The following is a 16,305-nucleotide window of genomic DNA, read 5'->3' on the forward strand; positions in this document are numbered from 1 at the left end:
CATCCCATATTGGCACTAGTTCAAGTCCCTGCTGCTCCACTTCTGATCCAGCTCCCTGCTAATGCACCTGCGAAAGCAGTGGAAAATGGTCCAAGTGCTTGGGCCCCTGCACCCATGTAGGAAACTCAGAAGAAGCTCCTGGCTCCTGGCTTGGTATCTGCTCAGCTCTGACCATCGCAGCCATTTGGGGAATGAACCAGCAGATGGAAGACCTCTCTTTCTCCCTCTCCCTCTCCCCCCCATCTTCTGTAACTCTGTCTTTCAAATAAATAAAATACATCTTTAATAAAAAGAAAAAATAAAAAATAAAACCTATAGTGGGCCTTTGGTACAGCAGTTAAGCCATCCACAGATGCCCCATCCCATATTGGAGTGTTTGGTTCAAGTTCAAGTCCCAGCTACTCCACAAGGGATCCAGCTTTCTAACAATGGCACCCTGGGAAGCTACAGATGTTGGCTCAAGTACTTGGGTCCCTGCCATCCACATGGGAGAGCTGCATGGCCTTCTAGGCTCCTTGCTCAGCCCTGTATATTATATGTATTTGAAGAGTGAACCAATACGGATGGAAGATCAATCTCTCTCTCTCTCCCTCTCTATCTCTCCCTCTCTGTCACTCTTTGTGTGTGTGCATGCATACCTTTAAGATAAAACAAAAAAAAAAAAAAAGAAAAATTTCTAAAAGGAATTCTATTTCTTGAAGCAGTAAAGACTTACACTGAGAGACTATACTGTCTGTATAAGTCATTAGAACTAATTAGCCATTAACTTTTTCAGAATTTACTTTTATTTATTTGATGTGCAGAGTTACACAGAAGCGGATGAGAGACAGAGAGATCTTCCATCCACTGGTTCACTCCCCAACTCAACACCCCGAGCCGGGTCAGTCCAAAGCCAGGAGCCAGGAGCTTCTTCCAGCTCCTCCACATGGATGGCAGAGGTCCAGACACTTGAGCCATCTTCCACTGCTTTCTCAGGCACATTAGCAGAGAGCTGGATCAGAAGTTGAGCAGGGGCCGGCACTGTGGTATAGCAGGTAAATCCACCGCCTGCAGTGCTGGCATACCATATGGGTGCTGGTTCGTGTCCCGGCTGCTCTACTTCCAATCCAGCTCTCTGCTATGGCCTGGGAAAGCAGTAAGATGACCCAAGTGCTAGTGCCCCTGCACCCATGTGGGAGACCCGGAAGAAGCTCCTGGCTCCTGGCTTCTGGCTCCTGGCTTCTGCTTCAGATCAGCTCAGCTCTGGCCATTGAGGCCAATTGGGGAGTAAACCAACGAATGGAAGACTTTCTTTTCTCTCTCTCTCTCTGCCTCTCTGCTTCTCCACCTGTCCGCCTCTCCTTCTCTCTCTGTGTCTGACCTTCAAATAAAAATAAATAAATATTTAAAAAAGAAGTGCAGCAGCCAGGACTCGAACTGGCACCTGAATAAGATGCTAGTGTCACAGGCGACAGCTTTACCCACTACACCACAAAGCAGGCCCCTAATCATTAACTATTTTTTTTAAAGATTTATGTTATTTATTTGAAAGGCACAGTTACTAGGCAGGGGGAGAGACAGAGAGAGTGATCTTCCATCTGCTGGTTCATTCTCCATTGACCACAATGGCCAGGGCTGGGCCATGCCAAAGACAGGAACCTGGAACTCCATCTGGGTCTCCCACATGGGTATAGAGGCCCAAGGAATTGGACCATCCTCCACTGCCCTCAGAAGTGCATCAGCAGGTAGCTGGAGCAGAAGTGGAGCAGCCGGGACTGGAACCAGCAACCGTACGGGATGCCGGCATCACAAGCGGCAGCTTTACCCACTAGGCCACAACGCTGGCCCTTAGCCATTAATACTTAACCAGAAGACATAGCAGAGGAATGTGAAATAACTGGTGGAAGAAGCTCAGATTATTGAGAAGTGTTACTGTCTCTTCCTGTAACTTTCCCAGCTTGGCGCTAGCTTGTGTTAATGTCATTCTGTAAGGAAGCTTACCTCAATATACTAAGGTAGATTTTAAGGTAGATTTTTTTTTTTCACCTTCCCTTGTGTCTCTACCCCTGCTCTTTCTAAGGCCTTTGTTCTTGTAGCAGTTCAACATCCTGTAAGTGGATTATTTATACCCTGTGTCTCTTCCCACATTTTTCTGGGGTCTGCTTTTATGCAGTGGCCTTAAAAATCTCAGAAATGGGAGACAGCCTTTCAGGGGACTCTGCTCATCCTATTGTAACTCTTACGTCTGCTTGGCTTTGAAAAACGAAGTGTAGCCACAGGAGTGCATACGCAGGCTCAGTCAGCTCCACCAAATACCTTTGAGGTATTTATTTTATGTTACACTGTAAACCTGACAATTTTTATGTTTATTCAGTTTTTGTAATGAAAAAAATCAGATAAGCAGTGAAACTTAGATATAGAATTATACAAAAGCCACTTAGTTCTCAGTTCAAGAAATGTCAGTAGTTTTAAGCCTACAAATAGAGAAAGATTGCTGAACATATATTAAAGATATACAACATACAGCTAGTCTAGTTCTGGTCATGATTTGCTGTTCTAACCCTAAGCTATGGAGTTATGTTTATTTTGTATGTAGCTGAGGGAAGTCTCAGTTCCAACCCTAGATCATAGGAGTCTGAGCAGGTGCCACGTTTTCTTTCCCATAGTGAATGAAAACTAGCCTGCCGGCCTCGAGACTTAGCAGATGAGATCTCTGACTTCTTTATGCTTAGCCTTTTCTGAAGGAATAGCAGTAGAAAATGTTGAAGTAAGAACTTGACTACCGATAAATACATTTCAACTGAATGCTCTTTGTAGGCTTTTTGGTGTTTCACTGTCCCCAGATTAGGCCATTATGTCCACTTGATGGGTTTATATTGATTTTGCCAAAATAGTATTGTGTTTTGGAACAGAAATTTGCAAATTCTTAACCCAACGCCTTTTGAAATGTATTATATCTGAGAAGTGGGAAAAGGAATTGCTGTGAGGGTCTTACAACTGTTCTGTTATCTGCCCTTCTCTGTCTGATACCTGTCCCTTGTACAGCCCCTCCCCCTAGGTCTGGATGGAGGATAACTTAAAGTGAAATGACAGACCAGGAGAATAACAACAACATCTCAAGTAACCCCTTTGCTGCTCTTTTTGGCTCCCTGGCTGATGCCAAGCAGTTTGCAGCAATCCAAAAAGAGCAGCTGAAGCAGCAATCTGGTAAGTGAAGGAGCCAGTCGCGTGAATGAGCTGACCTAGAATGGGGTCTTCCCAATTAAGTATTCCCTGGGTCCTTTAATTGCAATTGGAATTTAAGTTTGAGGCAGAAATTGTTTGTGTTTATTTAGGGCAGAAGTTGTTTTTGTTGGTTTTTGTTTTGGGATTCTCCCTTAGCCTCCACACCTCCTGCGTATAAAGAAACTGGAAAATAGGTGGTTCCATAGGAATGGGTGTCTATTGTGATCTCAAAGCTGCCGTGCTGTTTTATTTTTAAAAAGAAAAAAATCACTGTGTTAAAGCTATTTACGTACATATTTTTAACATAGTAAACTGACGAAGTAAGTGAAAGTTTGGAAAGCAAGTCATATGCAGCTATAGAAAGCAAGTGTAAAAGGAAGATTGTGGATAAATGAGATTTGTTCCTAAGCTCAGAGTTTAAAAGGCCCTCTCCAGTAAAGTGCTTCTCAGTGGCCTCTTTTATAGCCTACTGCTGTTAGAACCGACCCCTGGGAAAATCTGACCTTTAGCCTTAATGTGAAAAAAAATCTGAATATCTCACTAATCAGAAAAATGTTTGTCTTTATGTGGAAACAAAGTTAAGATCAAGTCCAGCTTCCTCCAATCAGGAAACATATGGCCTAGAAGAACTTGGTGGGGTTCCTCAGACATGCTAGACTCCTGAGAACATTAACAGTCTTTCCTTTTCTTTCCTTTTCTCTCTCTCTTTCTTTCTTTCTTTCTTTCTTTCTTTGTTTCTTTGTTTCTTGATGTATTTATTTATTTGAAAGGCAGAGTTAGAGAGAGAGCTTCTGTCTGCTGATTTACTATCCAAATGGTGATAAAGGCAGGGGCTAGGCCAGGCTGAAGCCAGGTGCCAGGAGCTCCATCTAGGTCTCCCACAAGGGTGCAGGGACCCAAGCACTTAGATCATCTTCCATTGCTTTCCCAGGTGCATTAGCAGGGCACTGGATCAGAAGTGGAGCAGCCGGGACTTGAACTGGTGCACATGTGGAAAGCCAGCACTGCAAGCAGTGGCTTTACCTGCTATACCACAATGCTGGCCCCAGTGTTCACAGTCTTTCAAACTAAAAATTGCATGCCTTCTCCTATTTCCAAAAGGAAGAATAGTTTTTCTTTGAGAAATAGAAAAGTGTTTACATTTTCTCTTTATTTTGTTGTTTTTTTTTTTTTTTAAGTTCAGATGCATAGATGAGATGTGGCCTTTCTTTTGATTAAGATTAAACAAAAAGGAGATAAAGGCAAGACGGATGTGTGTTAGGGTGATGGATAAAGCAAAGAAAAAATCAACACAATGCTGACTTTTTAGCTGGCTGTAAACAGACATAAGGCTGGCTGGACTCGGGAGCACTGCAGGCAGTGGGAACAAGGCCGGCACTGCTCTGCTGTTACTATTTTGGCACCTCGTCATCGTAGCTTGTTTACACGGAGTTTATCACGCCACCAGGTCCAACCTGTTTGCCATTAGCAGTTAGCACTCTGTTGAAACCTTTGGCCTCCTGTATTGAGCTTTACTTGGTACTAAGCTCACCACACTGAGGCAGCTCTTCCTTCTGGGTGGCAGGGAACTGCAGGGAACTGGTTCAGCGGAGACTTTCTGCACTGCACTTCCCTGAACAGTTTGGAATTATTAAAACAAATGTCTCCTCCAGGAGAAAGCCAGGCATTTTGACCTGTTAGGTAATTCTTTGTTTACAAGCATTCTGTTGGGAAGATAACGTTTCTATTTTTGGCAGTATGGAACACAGTTATGAGTAGAAGTAATAAAACTTGCCCCGTGTAAAATGTGATGAGATTATAGCTGTGGATTTTAGAATCAAACACTTAACTTGCCAGACTTAAGATATTTACTGGTTAGATGATTGACTTGTTCCACAGTAAAATTACCCTCCTCTTGGTTACGTTTATCACTTTGGGTAGTAAATTGGTTTCTTAAAGAGAAGGATGTGACATTGAACAGTGTACTTGTTCTGGCAGATGAACTCCCAGCTAGCCCAGATGACTCGGATAATAGTGTGTCAGAGAGCCTGGATGAATTTGATTACTCTGTGGCCGAGATTAGTCGCTCATTCCGATCACAACAGGAAATATGTGAGCAACTCAACATCAATCACATGATCCAAAGAATCTTCCTCATTACTCTGGACAACAGTGAGTTAAAGACTTGTGGCCAACCTGGTCATTATTCTACCTTTCCTACTTGGGCGTGCACCAGAGACTTGTTCTTAGAAATATGTTGCATCTGATGGTCAGACAAACCCACTGTGCCCCCTGGAATACAGGGTTTATATTTCAGTGAAACTTTGGCTGTGACCCACAAATGATGTTTAAACACAGGTCTAACTTTTGTCCCCATTTTGATACTAACTGGGCCATATAGCCACTCAGCTTTACTACCTGAAAGGGAAATGGGAATGGTATCAAATCCAGTTTTTCTCAGATGGAAGCCTTGAGAGATATCAGTGTTTTCCCTGTGTGCCCTATCTGTAGTTAAATCCCAAAGTTAGAACTAATGTCTGGGATTTGCTCTTTAAATGTTATGATGTCAGGTTTATAACAAAGCCCATGCTCTGTGACTGGAAGAAAAAGATTTAAATCTTGACATACTACTTTGTATATCAGGATCACTCCTGAGTCAAACTTGGAGTTCAGGAAAAGTGCTGGTGTCTATGTAAGATCAGTTGTCTATATAATATAAACAGGAACATTATCCTTAACCTATCAGATTATAATCATTTCCCAGGTGATCCAAGCTTGAAAAGTGGGAATGGTATCCCCAGCCGTTGTGTGTATTTGGAAGAAATGGCAGTAGAACTGGAAGATCAAGATTGGCTTGATATGAGCAATGTTGAGCAGGTACTGTTCTTCTGTTCCTAGTGTGTGCCCTCAGCAAAAATGAGCCCTGCTGCTGAGCTCTGCTCACCCTTCTCCAGCTGAGATCCTGCTTACCTCTTTCCCTTACAACGTGTATGGTATTCCTCTTTTGGGGTCTTCTCATCTACCACATTTCCAGAGTTACCCATCTTTTAAAAATCAGTTATAATGCCATCTTATTTACAAAGCCTTGTACATAGGAGTTGTTACTCCCTCCTCCAAGATCCTAGAGTAATCTCTAAAGGGAATTGTGACTTTCTGTCTCATGTAACAGCTTTTTATGTACCTGTCTCATCTCCCCTTTTACATTCTTGAAGTTCTTTAGGGCAAGGCCTATCTCATTTTTTGTCTTTATATCCTTTCAAAAATCACAGCAGTGCATCGTACCTTGCAGGTGCGTCATTACTACCAGAGGAGTAAAAGTTGGGTAGGGAAAACACTTAACAACTTGCAGTCTAACTTTGCACATTTGAAGTATCTGTAAGGAACCAGCAGTTTGAAGAGTGATCTGTGTGTGTCTGTCTCTGTCACTCTTCCTTGTAAATAAATAAAAATTTAAAAATAAAGCTTAAAAGTATCTTAAAGTCTGAGTGAGGTCAGCAATCCCACAGAATAGATTTTTACATACAGGTTTAATTATTGATTCTCAATACCTTTCAACAAATAGCCTTTTTTTTTTTTTTTTAAGATTTATTTATTTATTTGAAAGTCAAAGTTACCCAGAGAGAGAGGTCTTCCATCTGCTGGTTCTCTCCCCCCGTTGGCCGCAACGGCTGGAGCTGCACCAATCTAAATCCAGGAGCCAGGAGCTTCTTCCAGGTCTCCCATGCAGGTGCAGGGGCCCAAGGACTTGAGCCATCTTCTACTGCTTTCCCAGGCCATGGCAGAGAGCTGAATCGGAAGTGGAGCAGCCGGAACTCGAACTGGCACCCATATGGGATGCCGGCACTGCAGGCAGCGGCTTTACTTGCTACGCCACGGCACCGGCCCCTATGTATAATGTTTTCTAAAGTAATGAAATGTTGGTTCATTGTTTTCCCCTTCACTCTACATCCAAGTCTCTGATTCTTGTAATAACCTGTGTCAAAATGATGTGTGACATCCAGTGATCTAAGATTGACTTTGCAGTGATTTAGTATTTCTGTTTGCTTTTCTTAATAGGCCATCTTTGCTCGCCTGTTACTTCAAGATCCAGGGAACCACTTGATTAACATGACTTCTTCCACAACGTTAAATCTCTCTGCTGATCGCGATGCAGGGGAGAGGCACATATTTTGTTACCTGTATTCTTGCTTCCAAAGAGCCAAGGAGGAGGTAAAGGAATAATCCCATAGGATATTATATTATCCTCTTGGATATGACTTCAGTACGTAAGCCCGAGTTGGCCTTTACAGCAATTTATATTCATCATAGTCTATCTGGAACTGGATATTACAAGCACTTTCAGTTTGTCTTCTAAGGCCTTAGTCATCTTTCTGTGGCTTGGAGTCACCCCTCTCTTCAGTTAACCAGTGTCTCCTATTTTCTCTAAAACCTCTTTAGAAATCACACCTTTAAAAAAACAAAAAGCCCAATAAATTCATTTCCATTGGGGTATAAATATTAGAGTAGGCTAAGCTTGACAATTTCAGGATTGGATAAATTCTTAATTCCTTAAACAAAAGAATGAACCTCATGGATTTTGAAGGTTCCACAGGAAACTGATATTGTTTGGAACACAGTGTACACTGTGTCTGCCCTTGCTCTAGGTCGCAGAGCTAGACTCTTTCCTCTCTTTCTTGTGCTGTTGCAGATTACCAAAGTCCCAGAGAACTTGCTACCTTTTGCAGTGCAGTGCAGGAACCTCACTGTGTCTAATACTCGGACAATTCTCCTTACCCCAGAGATCTATGTTGACCAAAACATCCATGAGCAGCTGGTAGAGTTGATGTTGGAAGCCATCCAAGGAGCCCGTGAGTAGATAAGATGTGTGAGCTTCTACATTTTGATTTCCAGACTTTAAATTCCTTTACTTACATTAGAAAGTCTCAGAGTCATTATGGTGCTGGTCTAACGTAAGGCTCGCACTTTCAGCCTTGGGATTAAATACTAAGAGAATTATCAAATGCATCAGAAGAGTATACAGGCATTTAAAAATCCCAGTGGCCTCCTTTCTCTCTCATTTGTCTTCTGTTAGATTTTGAAGATGTAACTGAGTTTCTAGAGGAGGTCATTCAAGCCTTGATACTGGATGAAGAAGTTCGAACATTTCCAGAGGTCATGATTCCAGTGTTTGATATTTTATTGGGTCGAATCAAAGATCTGGAGCTCTGCCAGATCCTATTGTATGCATACCTGGATATTCTTCTCTATTTCACCAGGCAAAAGGACATGGCAAAGGTGGGTCTGAAAGGTGTTACAGATTCAGTTGTGCTAGAGATTTAACACATTATGTTTCCTAACCCGAAGACGCTGTGATACTACCTATGGCATATGAGAAAGAATTGTTGTTGTATCATCTTAACTCTGATGCCTTCGCCTTTATCACACCACACAGATAAATAAGTAGGATTTGTCTTCTACAGGTTTTTGTAGAATACATTCAGCCCAAGGACCCTAGCAATGGGCAGATGTACCAGAAGACCTTGCTAGGAGTAATTCTGAATATTTCCTGCTTATTAAAGACTCCAGGTGTGGTAGAAAATCATGGCTACTTCCTGAATCCATCCCGGTCCAGTCCTCAGGAGATCAAAGTCCAGGAGGCCAACATCCATCAGGTGGAACTGTTTACTGGGGTATCCTAGCCCCCTGAGCTTAGATTAAATAATTTCCTCAGGAACCAGGTACAGATAAGGCTGCTTGAGCCTCTTTGGGAAAGCAAATGGATGTGGTTGGCTTTTAGTATAATCCTATGAAGAAATGAGCCTCTTTAGCATATGCTAAGAGCGGAGGGTAGACCTTTGTGTAGGGTAGGAATCAGCACAGCCACTTCCCATCACCCTCATTGTTCCCACTGAGCTGTGGCTCCTAACTTTAGCTCCTGGAGTCTTTGAACTCCTGCTTATGAACCCAGTGTTTTACCCCCTCTCTTTTATCCATGCCCTCTTTATTTGGGCTTCTTAGCATAAATTATAATAAGTAGATGGCTGACCAATGGTTCAAGCAAGGGTGGTTTCAATCTCTCATTTAAGCACAGCTCTCTAAAGCAGGTGATGGCAGACTATAGCAGTGGCCTGCCTCCTGTTTTTGAAAATAGCCTATGATTGAATATTGCTATGTCCATTTATACATGTATTGGTTATGGCTTGATTTTATACAATGGCAGAGTTGAATAATTGCTTCAGAGACTTATAATAAGCAAAGCCAAAAATAGGTATCATCTAGCACTTTGCAGAAGTTTGCTAACCAATGCTCTAAAACTCGGAAATGCTGCCTGCATTTTGGCAGCTGATCAAAAAATGTCTCCTAAGTGCCCAGAAATGTATTTTTTAGAAATCAAAAAGAGAGCCTTAGGGATAGGGACACTGAAGAGAAAGACTAGAATTAGTATATTTTTAGAAACTAGAAACTGCCAGTTGCTAAGGTTTAGAAGTAAAAAATATTAGGATTGTGAAACTGGAATGTTCTGTGGTTGTGTTTTCTGGTTAAACAGTTCATGGCTCAGTTCCATGAAAAGATCTACCAGATGCTGAAGAACTTACTCCAGCTCTCTCCAGAAACCAAACACTGTATCTTGTCCTGGCTCGGAAACTGTTTGCATGCAAATGCAGGCCGCACCAAGATTTGGGCCAATCAGATGCCAGAGATCTTCCTCCAAATGCATGCCTCGGATGCCTTCTTTCTGAACCTGGGCGCTGCCCTCCTGAAGCTGTGCCAGCCTTTCTGCAGACCCAGATCCTCTCGGCTCCTCACCTTCAACCCCACTTACTGTGCCCTCAAGGAGTTGAATGACGAAGAACGAAGAATTAAAAATGTACACATGAGAGGTAGGAAGGTGGGGGCCGGGCCTCTCAGTGTGTGTGTATCTGTGTGTGATGGAAGGCGTTCACCCCCTTCTCTTTTTTTCAGAGTGCAGCTTTTCCAAAAAAGATGAGACAGAAAGAAGGACCTTTAAAAAATGTTTAAGACTTTAAAAAACAGTAACTGCTAGCCTTTTTTTTTTTTTTTTTTTTTTTTGACAGGCAGAGTGGACAGTGAGAGAGAGACAGAGAGAAAAGTCTTCCTTTGCCATTGGTTCACCCTCCAATGGCCGCCACGGCTGGCGTGCTGCGGCTGGCGCACCGCGCTGATCCGATGGCAGGAGCCAGGTGCTTTTCCTGGTCTCCCATGGGGTGTAGGGCCCAAGCACTTGGGCCATCCTCCACTGCACTCCCTGGCCACAGCAGAGAGCTGGCCTGGAAGAGGGGCAACCAGGACAGAATCAGGCGCCCTGACCGGGACTAGAACCCGGTGTGCGGGCGCCACAAGGCGGAGGATTAGCCTAGTGAGCCGCGGCGCCAGCCAACTGATAGCCTTTCACTGTTTGTGCTTCAGTCAGACTTCCAGGTTTGGTGGCTGTGTATTCGTTCATTCGTTCACTCACTGATTTTTTTTATAAAAATGAATAAAGCAGAGTCACTAGGCTTTTTTAATTCAGAGGCTCCAGAAGAAGGCGGATATATTAGCAGATTATTGTAATGTGGCTTGGGGCTAACTGAGCAGACAGAGAGGGGAGTGAAGAGTTCTGCACAAAGTTAAATGTTTCATAGCTGAACCTTGAAAAATGAGTTAGGTTTTACCGGGCAAAGCAGCGAGAGAACCTCTTTATAGAGAGGGAGTAACAGCAAAGAGGTACAAGATTATGGAAAACCTTGACTGAGGAATACTCAGAATCTCAGTGTGAGTAGAGCGGGAAGCAGGTCGTGGTTGGGAGGTGGGAAATGGAGGAAGGGGTTCTGGAAAGGAAGACTGGAGTCAGATTGGAGAAAATGTGACAAATGCAAAGTAGTAAAGAGGAATTAAATGATTCTTGAACCTACCACTCATAGTAAATCACTTTTTTTAAAAAATTGGATGTATTTCCTTCGAGTTTTATAAAATTTTTTAAAAAAGATTTATTTGGAATACAAAGTGACAGAGGGAGAGAGATCTTCCATCTGCTGGTTCACTCCTCAAATGGCCACAACAGTCTGGGATAAGCCAGGCCAAGAGCAGAAACCCGGAACTCCATCTACATCTCCCACATGGGTGGCAGCAGCCCAAGTACCTGGGCCATCCTCTGCTGTTTTCCCATAATATTAGCAGGGAGCTAGATCTGAAGCAGAGCAGCCAGGACTTGAACCAGCACTACAATATGGGATTACAGCATTGCAAGCAATGGCTTAGCCCACTGTACCACAACACTGGCCCCTGTAGCTCTTCTAAGTATAAAAGTGATAACTGGATCAAAAGCAAATAATTGTAAATGCAGAAAAGCACAGAATAAATACAAACAGTCCGTTGCCTTTCACTTGAAAAACTGCAACATTATGTTCTTTTTCTAATTTTTTTTTGTAAGATTTTATTTATTTGGGAGGTAGAGTTACAGAGAGAGGGAGAGACAAAAAGAAAGGTCTTTCAACCTCTGGTTCACTCCTCAAATGGTTGCAAAAGCTGGAATTACACCAACCTGAAGCCAGGAACCAAGAGCATCTTCTGGGTCTCCCATGCAGGTGTAGGGGACCAAGAACTTGGACCATCTTCCACTGCTTTCCCAGGCCATAGCAGAGAGCGGAATTGGAAGTGGAGCAGCCAGGATTTGAACTGGCGCCCATCTGAGATGTCAGTGCCACAGGTGGAGGATTAACCCACTGCACCACAGCACTGGCCCCCATTATATTTATCAAGTTTGGTGATTTCATGGACAAGAAAAAGAAATTTAGCTATTTCTGTAGACAGATGTTTTCAGACAAGAAAGTAGTGTGTCAAGATTTGTTTTTAAGGGGTTGACACTGTGGTGTAGCAGGTAAAACCGCTGCTGTTTCGAGTGCTGGGTGCTCCACTTCTGATCCAGCTCTCTGCTATGGCCTGGGAAAGCAGTGGAAGACAGCACAAGTGCTTGGGCCCCTGCACCCACGTGGGAGACCTGGAAGAAGTCCTTGGCTCCTGGCTTCGGATTGGATCAGCCCAGCTCTGGCCGTTGTGGCCATCTGGGGAGTGAACCAGCAGATGGAAAACCTCTCTCTCTCTCTTTGTACTTCTGTCTCTGTAACTCTGCCTTTCAAATAAATAAATAAATCTTAAAAAATTAAAAAAAAAAAGATTTGTCTTTAAAAAGAGATCACTGATAGTGGTATTAGTTTGGAAGCTGAACAAAAGGAGGAGGAGACTACAGACAGAGAGATGTCTATGGCAAGCCCTTTACTGTTCCTTTTAACTTTTTGAGGTTTGGACAAAGAAACCTGTTTGATCCCAGCTGTGCAGGAACCAAAGTTTCCCCAGAACTACAACCTTGTGACAGAGAACCTTGCCCTGACAGAATACACCTTGTACTTGGGATTTCACAGGTAACTCCCCTGATGTCATTAGGAAAGAACTAGTTGTATTGATAACCAGAGTTTGAAAGTGAGTCTTAGAGATATAATCTCACTTTATGCTAAAGGCTCCCATTAGAACCTCGTATAAAAAAGGCATTATATGTATTTATTTGTGTTTACATGAATGAGTTTTGTCCAGATTACTTAAATTTGTTTTGAATTTTTTATCTGTTTAACTTTTTAAAATTAAAAGATACACTAATGTTTTTCTCTACATTTGCAAGTTTTTGATTCCTATTGTCATCTGGGAAAGTGAAATTTTTTTCATTTTACATTTAACTTTTTGCTTTTGGATTTTTATTACTCACTACTCTGGATGGGAAAAAAAAAGCAAGCTCTATAATATAGAGACAAAGCTGGAAAAAAATTAAGAAAATATTTATAAGAGATTCTGATGAGAATAATAGGACCATAAAAGACCTATGATTAAAATAAAGGGGATTTAAGGAGGGTGTAGGTTTGAGAACTAGAGTGTATGGTTCCAAAAAAATGGTTCTGGTTCTGGATAGCCCCATGTCCTCCTACAATATTTTTTTTCTGCTTTAGCTGATTATAGCTATAAATATAAATAAGTGGGGAAAAGTAGCAGTTTAGTCAGTTACAGTCTACAGGAATAAGTATTAGGGTTAGAAATTTTTATTGTCTTCTCAGGATACTTAATGACATAGAGCATTTTTCAAAATCCTCAATTTAACAAATTAGTGGGAAATGATAAAATTATGTCTTTATTAGAGGATTTTTTACCCCTTGACATTATAAATAAAATGATAAAAGTTCACCATGCTCTTAACCTGCTCAGTTATCTGGATTTAAAAACAAAAATGAATATCATCTAGTTTCTCAACTAACTAGCACTAGACAGTATCCACAGGGCCAAAGGAGATGATTTTGAACTGTATACATGGAAACAATTATCTATAACTTGGAATTATGGGGCCGTTTTTTTCAGTAAAGAATATTCGAATGACTTTTTATGAAGAATAATTCAATTTTATATTGAACAACAGAAAGCTGGAAACTGCACTTAGCTTGCATCCCAGTGGTCACTGGTTTAATTGTCTTGCTAATCGAAAGTTCAAAAAATATATATATAATAAATAAAGTCTCTTTTCACCAGCTTAATGGTCTGTTAATCATAGACAGGTCATCCATGTAATCCCATCAAAGTATGATCATCACACTTGTGTGGGGTAAAGCTGTCCTGCCGGGCTTCTTGTACTTTGCTTAATAACGGCCACTGTACACCCTGCTCAGCTGTTTGTTGGATGGTGCGTTTCAGCTAAAGGCTGCTGTTTGTAATTAGCTTCAATTATGTTGACTGTAGCATTTTCCCAGTGCTGTGCACCCTGCCTCTGTCCTGTCTAAAACTTCTGTGTGTGCCCTCTGCTGCCCACTGTATCATCACAGAGAATGCCAAAATAAGTAAAGGAAGATTTGTTTTTCTGGGATGGACTTTACTAGACTGTTCCGTATGAGCCCCCCTGACCCAATGTTGTTTGCTTTCTTCGGGGCAGGTTGCATGATCAGATGGTCAAAATCAACCAAAACCTGCATCGGCTACAGGTCGCCTGGCGGGATGCCCAGCAAAGCTCTAGCCCTGCTGCTGACAGTCTCCGTGATCAGTTTGAGCGGCTGATGACCATCTATCTTTCTACCAAGACGGCGATGACTGAGCCACAGATGCTGCAAAATTGCCTCAATTTACAGGTGTCCATGGCTGTTTTGTTGGTTCAGCTGGCCATAGGCAACGAGGGCTCACAGCCTGTAGAGCTGACTTTTCCTTTGCCAGATGGCTACAACTCTTTGGCTTATGTGCCAGGTAAGCAGGTTCTCTCTTGAGTACTTTTCTATTTATAGCCATCTGAGTGTTAACTAGGTCACTTTGGAAGTTTAATCTTCAAAACAGCCTTCCTTAATTATCATTCAGTTGTTTTTGGGAAAACAAACTTGTAGATGATACCTGCTGGCCAAAATATGGGGGAGGGGGACTAATGGTTTGTTCTTCAGCCTTATGTCCCCATTGCTGTGCACAACAGAAAATAGTCTTCAAAGGATGAAATGTGGTTCAGGTTTTCTAGACTATTTATTTCTATAATTAATATATTGTCTGTTGTTCAACTTGCAAATGTGTCTTAACTCCCCCTGTGCTTTAATTAGGAAAAATATCACCTGTCCGTTAACCCAGCAGGGAGGTTGTATGTGGATATTTGTGTCCGTGAGGGGCCAGCAGGTGTTCCCATGGAGTCAGTTGATGTGTTCTGAAGCACTGTATTGGTCATATATTGCTGTGTAGCAAGTCACCTCAAAATATAACAGCTTGAAATAGCAAACATCACACCATATCTGTGGGTCAGGAATACAGGCACCCTCAGCTGTTTGACTCTAACCTGGAGTCTCATGAAGTTGCAGCCAAGCTGTCAGTCAGGACTCTAGGAATCTGAGGCCATGACGGGCTAGAGGATCCACTTCCAAACCCAGTCATGTGGTTATTCACAGGCCTCGGTTACTAGTGCTATTAACCAACAGCCCCTCTTCCTGGACATGTGTGTGGCAGCTGGCCTACCCCAGAGTGAGTGAACAAAATGCAAGCTACAAGTTTTTACAACATAATCTTGGAAATGGGGCCAGTGCAGTGGCTCAGTGGATTAAAGATGTGGCCTGCAGCACTGGCATCACATATAGGCACTGGTTTGAGTCCTGGGTACTCCATTTCCCATCCAGCTGCCTGCTAAGGTGCCTTGGAAAGCAGCAGTCACTAGCCCAAGTATTTGGGCCCCTGCACCCACGTGGCTCCTGGTTTTGGCCTGGCCCAGTCCTGGCTGTTTTGGCCTTTTGGGGAGTAGACTAGTAGATGGAAGATCTCTCTCTCTCTCTCTCTGTCCATCTCTCCTCTCTGTAACTCTGCCTTTCAAGTAAATAAATCTTTAAGAAAAAGGAAAACCTTGGAAATGACATACCACCAGTTCCACTGTCTGTCTCCTGGTATGCCTTCTACCCTGGAATAGTATGAGAAGGGCCCACAAAGGTACAAATACTGGGAGGCAGGGATCCCTGGAGGCCCTCCTGGTGTCTCACTGCTATGGCCATCTCATGTAAAAATATGCATTAGTGCAGCTACAAACATCTGAAGCATTGATGGCAACCAAGTTAATCCTGAGAATGAAAAACATCTTGGTATACTAGCCTATTAATGACCTTTTGGCCGGCGCCACGGCTCACTAGGCTAATCCTCCGCCTAGCGGCGCCAGCACACCGGGTTCTAGTCCCGGTCGGGGCGCCGGATTCTGTCCCGGTTGCCCCTCTTCCAGGCCAGCCCTCTGCTGTGGCCAGGGAGTGCAGTGGAGGATGGCCCAGGTGCTTGGGCCCTACACCCCATGGGAGACCAGGAAAAGCACCTGACTCCTGGCTCCTGCCATCGGATCAGCGCGGTGCGCCGGCTGCAGCACGCCAGCCGTGGCGGCCATTGGAGGGTGAACCAACGGCAAAGGAAGACCTTTCTCTCTGTCTCTCTCTCTCACTGTCCACTCTGCCTGTCAAAAAAAAAAAAATGACCTTTTGTATCACTAGAGTTTATATATTTACTTTGATAAAAATAGAAATTGACTTACGTGTAAAGGTGTGACTTACCATCATTCCTGGCACTGACAAGATATTTGAAGTTTTTTAACATTAAGTAGAGAGAAAGGAATTAGAA

The 16,305-nt window shown here is 42.9% G+C and overlaps 1 protein-coding gene across 1 annotated transcript in view; it reads left to right on the top strand.

Moving 5' to 3' along the window:
• Positions 1-16,305, top strand: part of UBE4A (ubiquitination factor E4A) — a 35,648-nt gene that overhangs the window by 3,782 nt on the left and 15,561 nt on the right. The window contains exons 2-11 of the mRNA XM_070079020.1: positions 3,025-3,186; positions 5,182-5,355; positions 5,948-6,060; positions 7,240-7,392; positions 7,871-8,030; positions 8,255-8,457; positions 8,643-8,834; positions 9,710-10,043; positions 12,461-12,581; positions 14,126-14,430. Of these exons, the coding sequence (XP_069935121.1) occupies positions 3,066-3,186; positions 5,182-5,355; positions 5,948-6,060; positions 7,240-7,392; positions 7,871-8,030; positions 8,255-8,457; positions 8,643-8,834; positions 9,710-10,043; positions 12,461-12,581; positions 14,126-14,430 (1,876 nt within the window). The 5' untranslated portion in view covers positions 3,025-3,065. The remainder of the gene's footprint in view (positions 1-3,024; positions 3,187-5,181; positions 5,356-5,947; positions 6,061-7,239; positions 7,393-7,870; positions 8,031-8,254; positions 8,458-8,642; positions 8,835-9,709; positions 10,044-12,460; positions 12,582-14,125; positions 14,431-16,305) is intronic.

This window comes from Oryctolagus cuniculus, chromosome 1 (genome assembly GCF_964237555.1).
Source record: "Oryctolagus cuniculus chromosome 1, mOryCun1.1, whole genome shotgun sequence".
In the NCBI taxonomy this organism is placed as follows: domain Eukaryota; kingdom Metazoa; phylum Chordata; class Mammalia; order Lagomorpha; family Leporidae; genus Oryctolagus; species Oryctolagus cuniculus.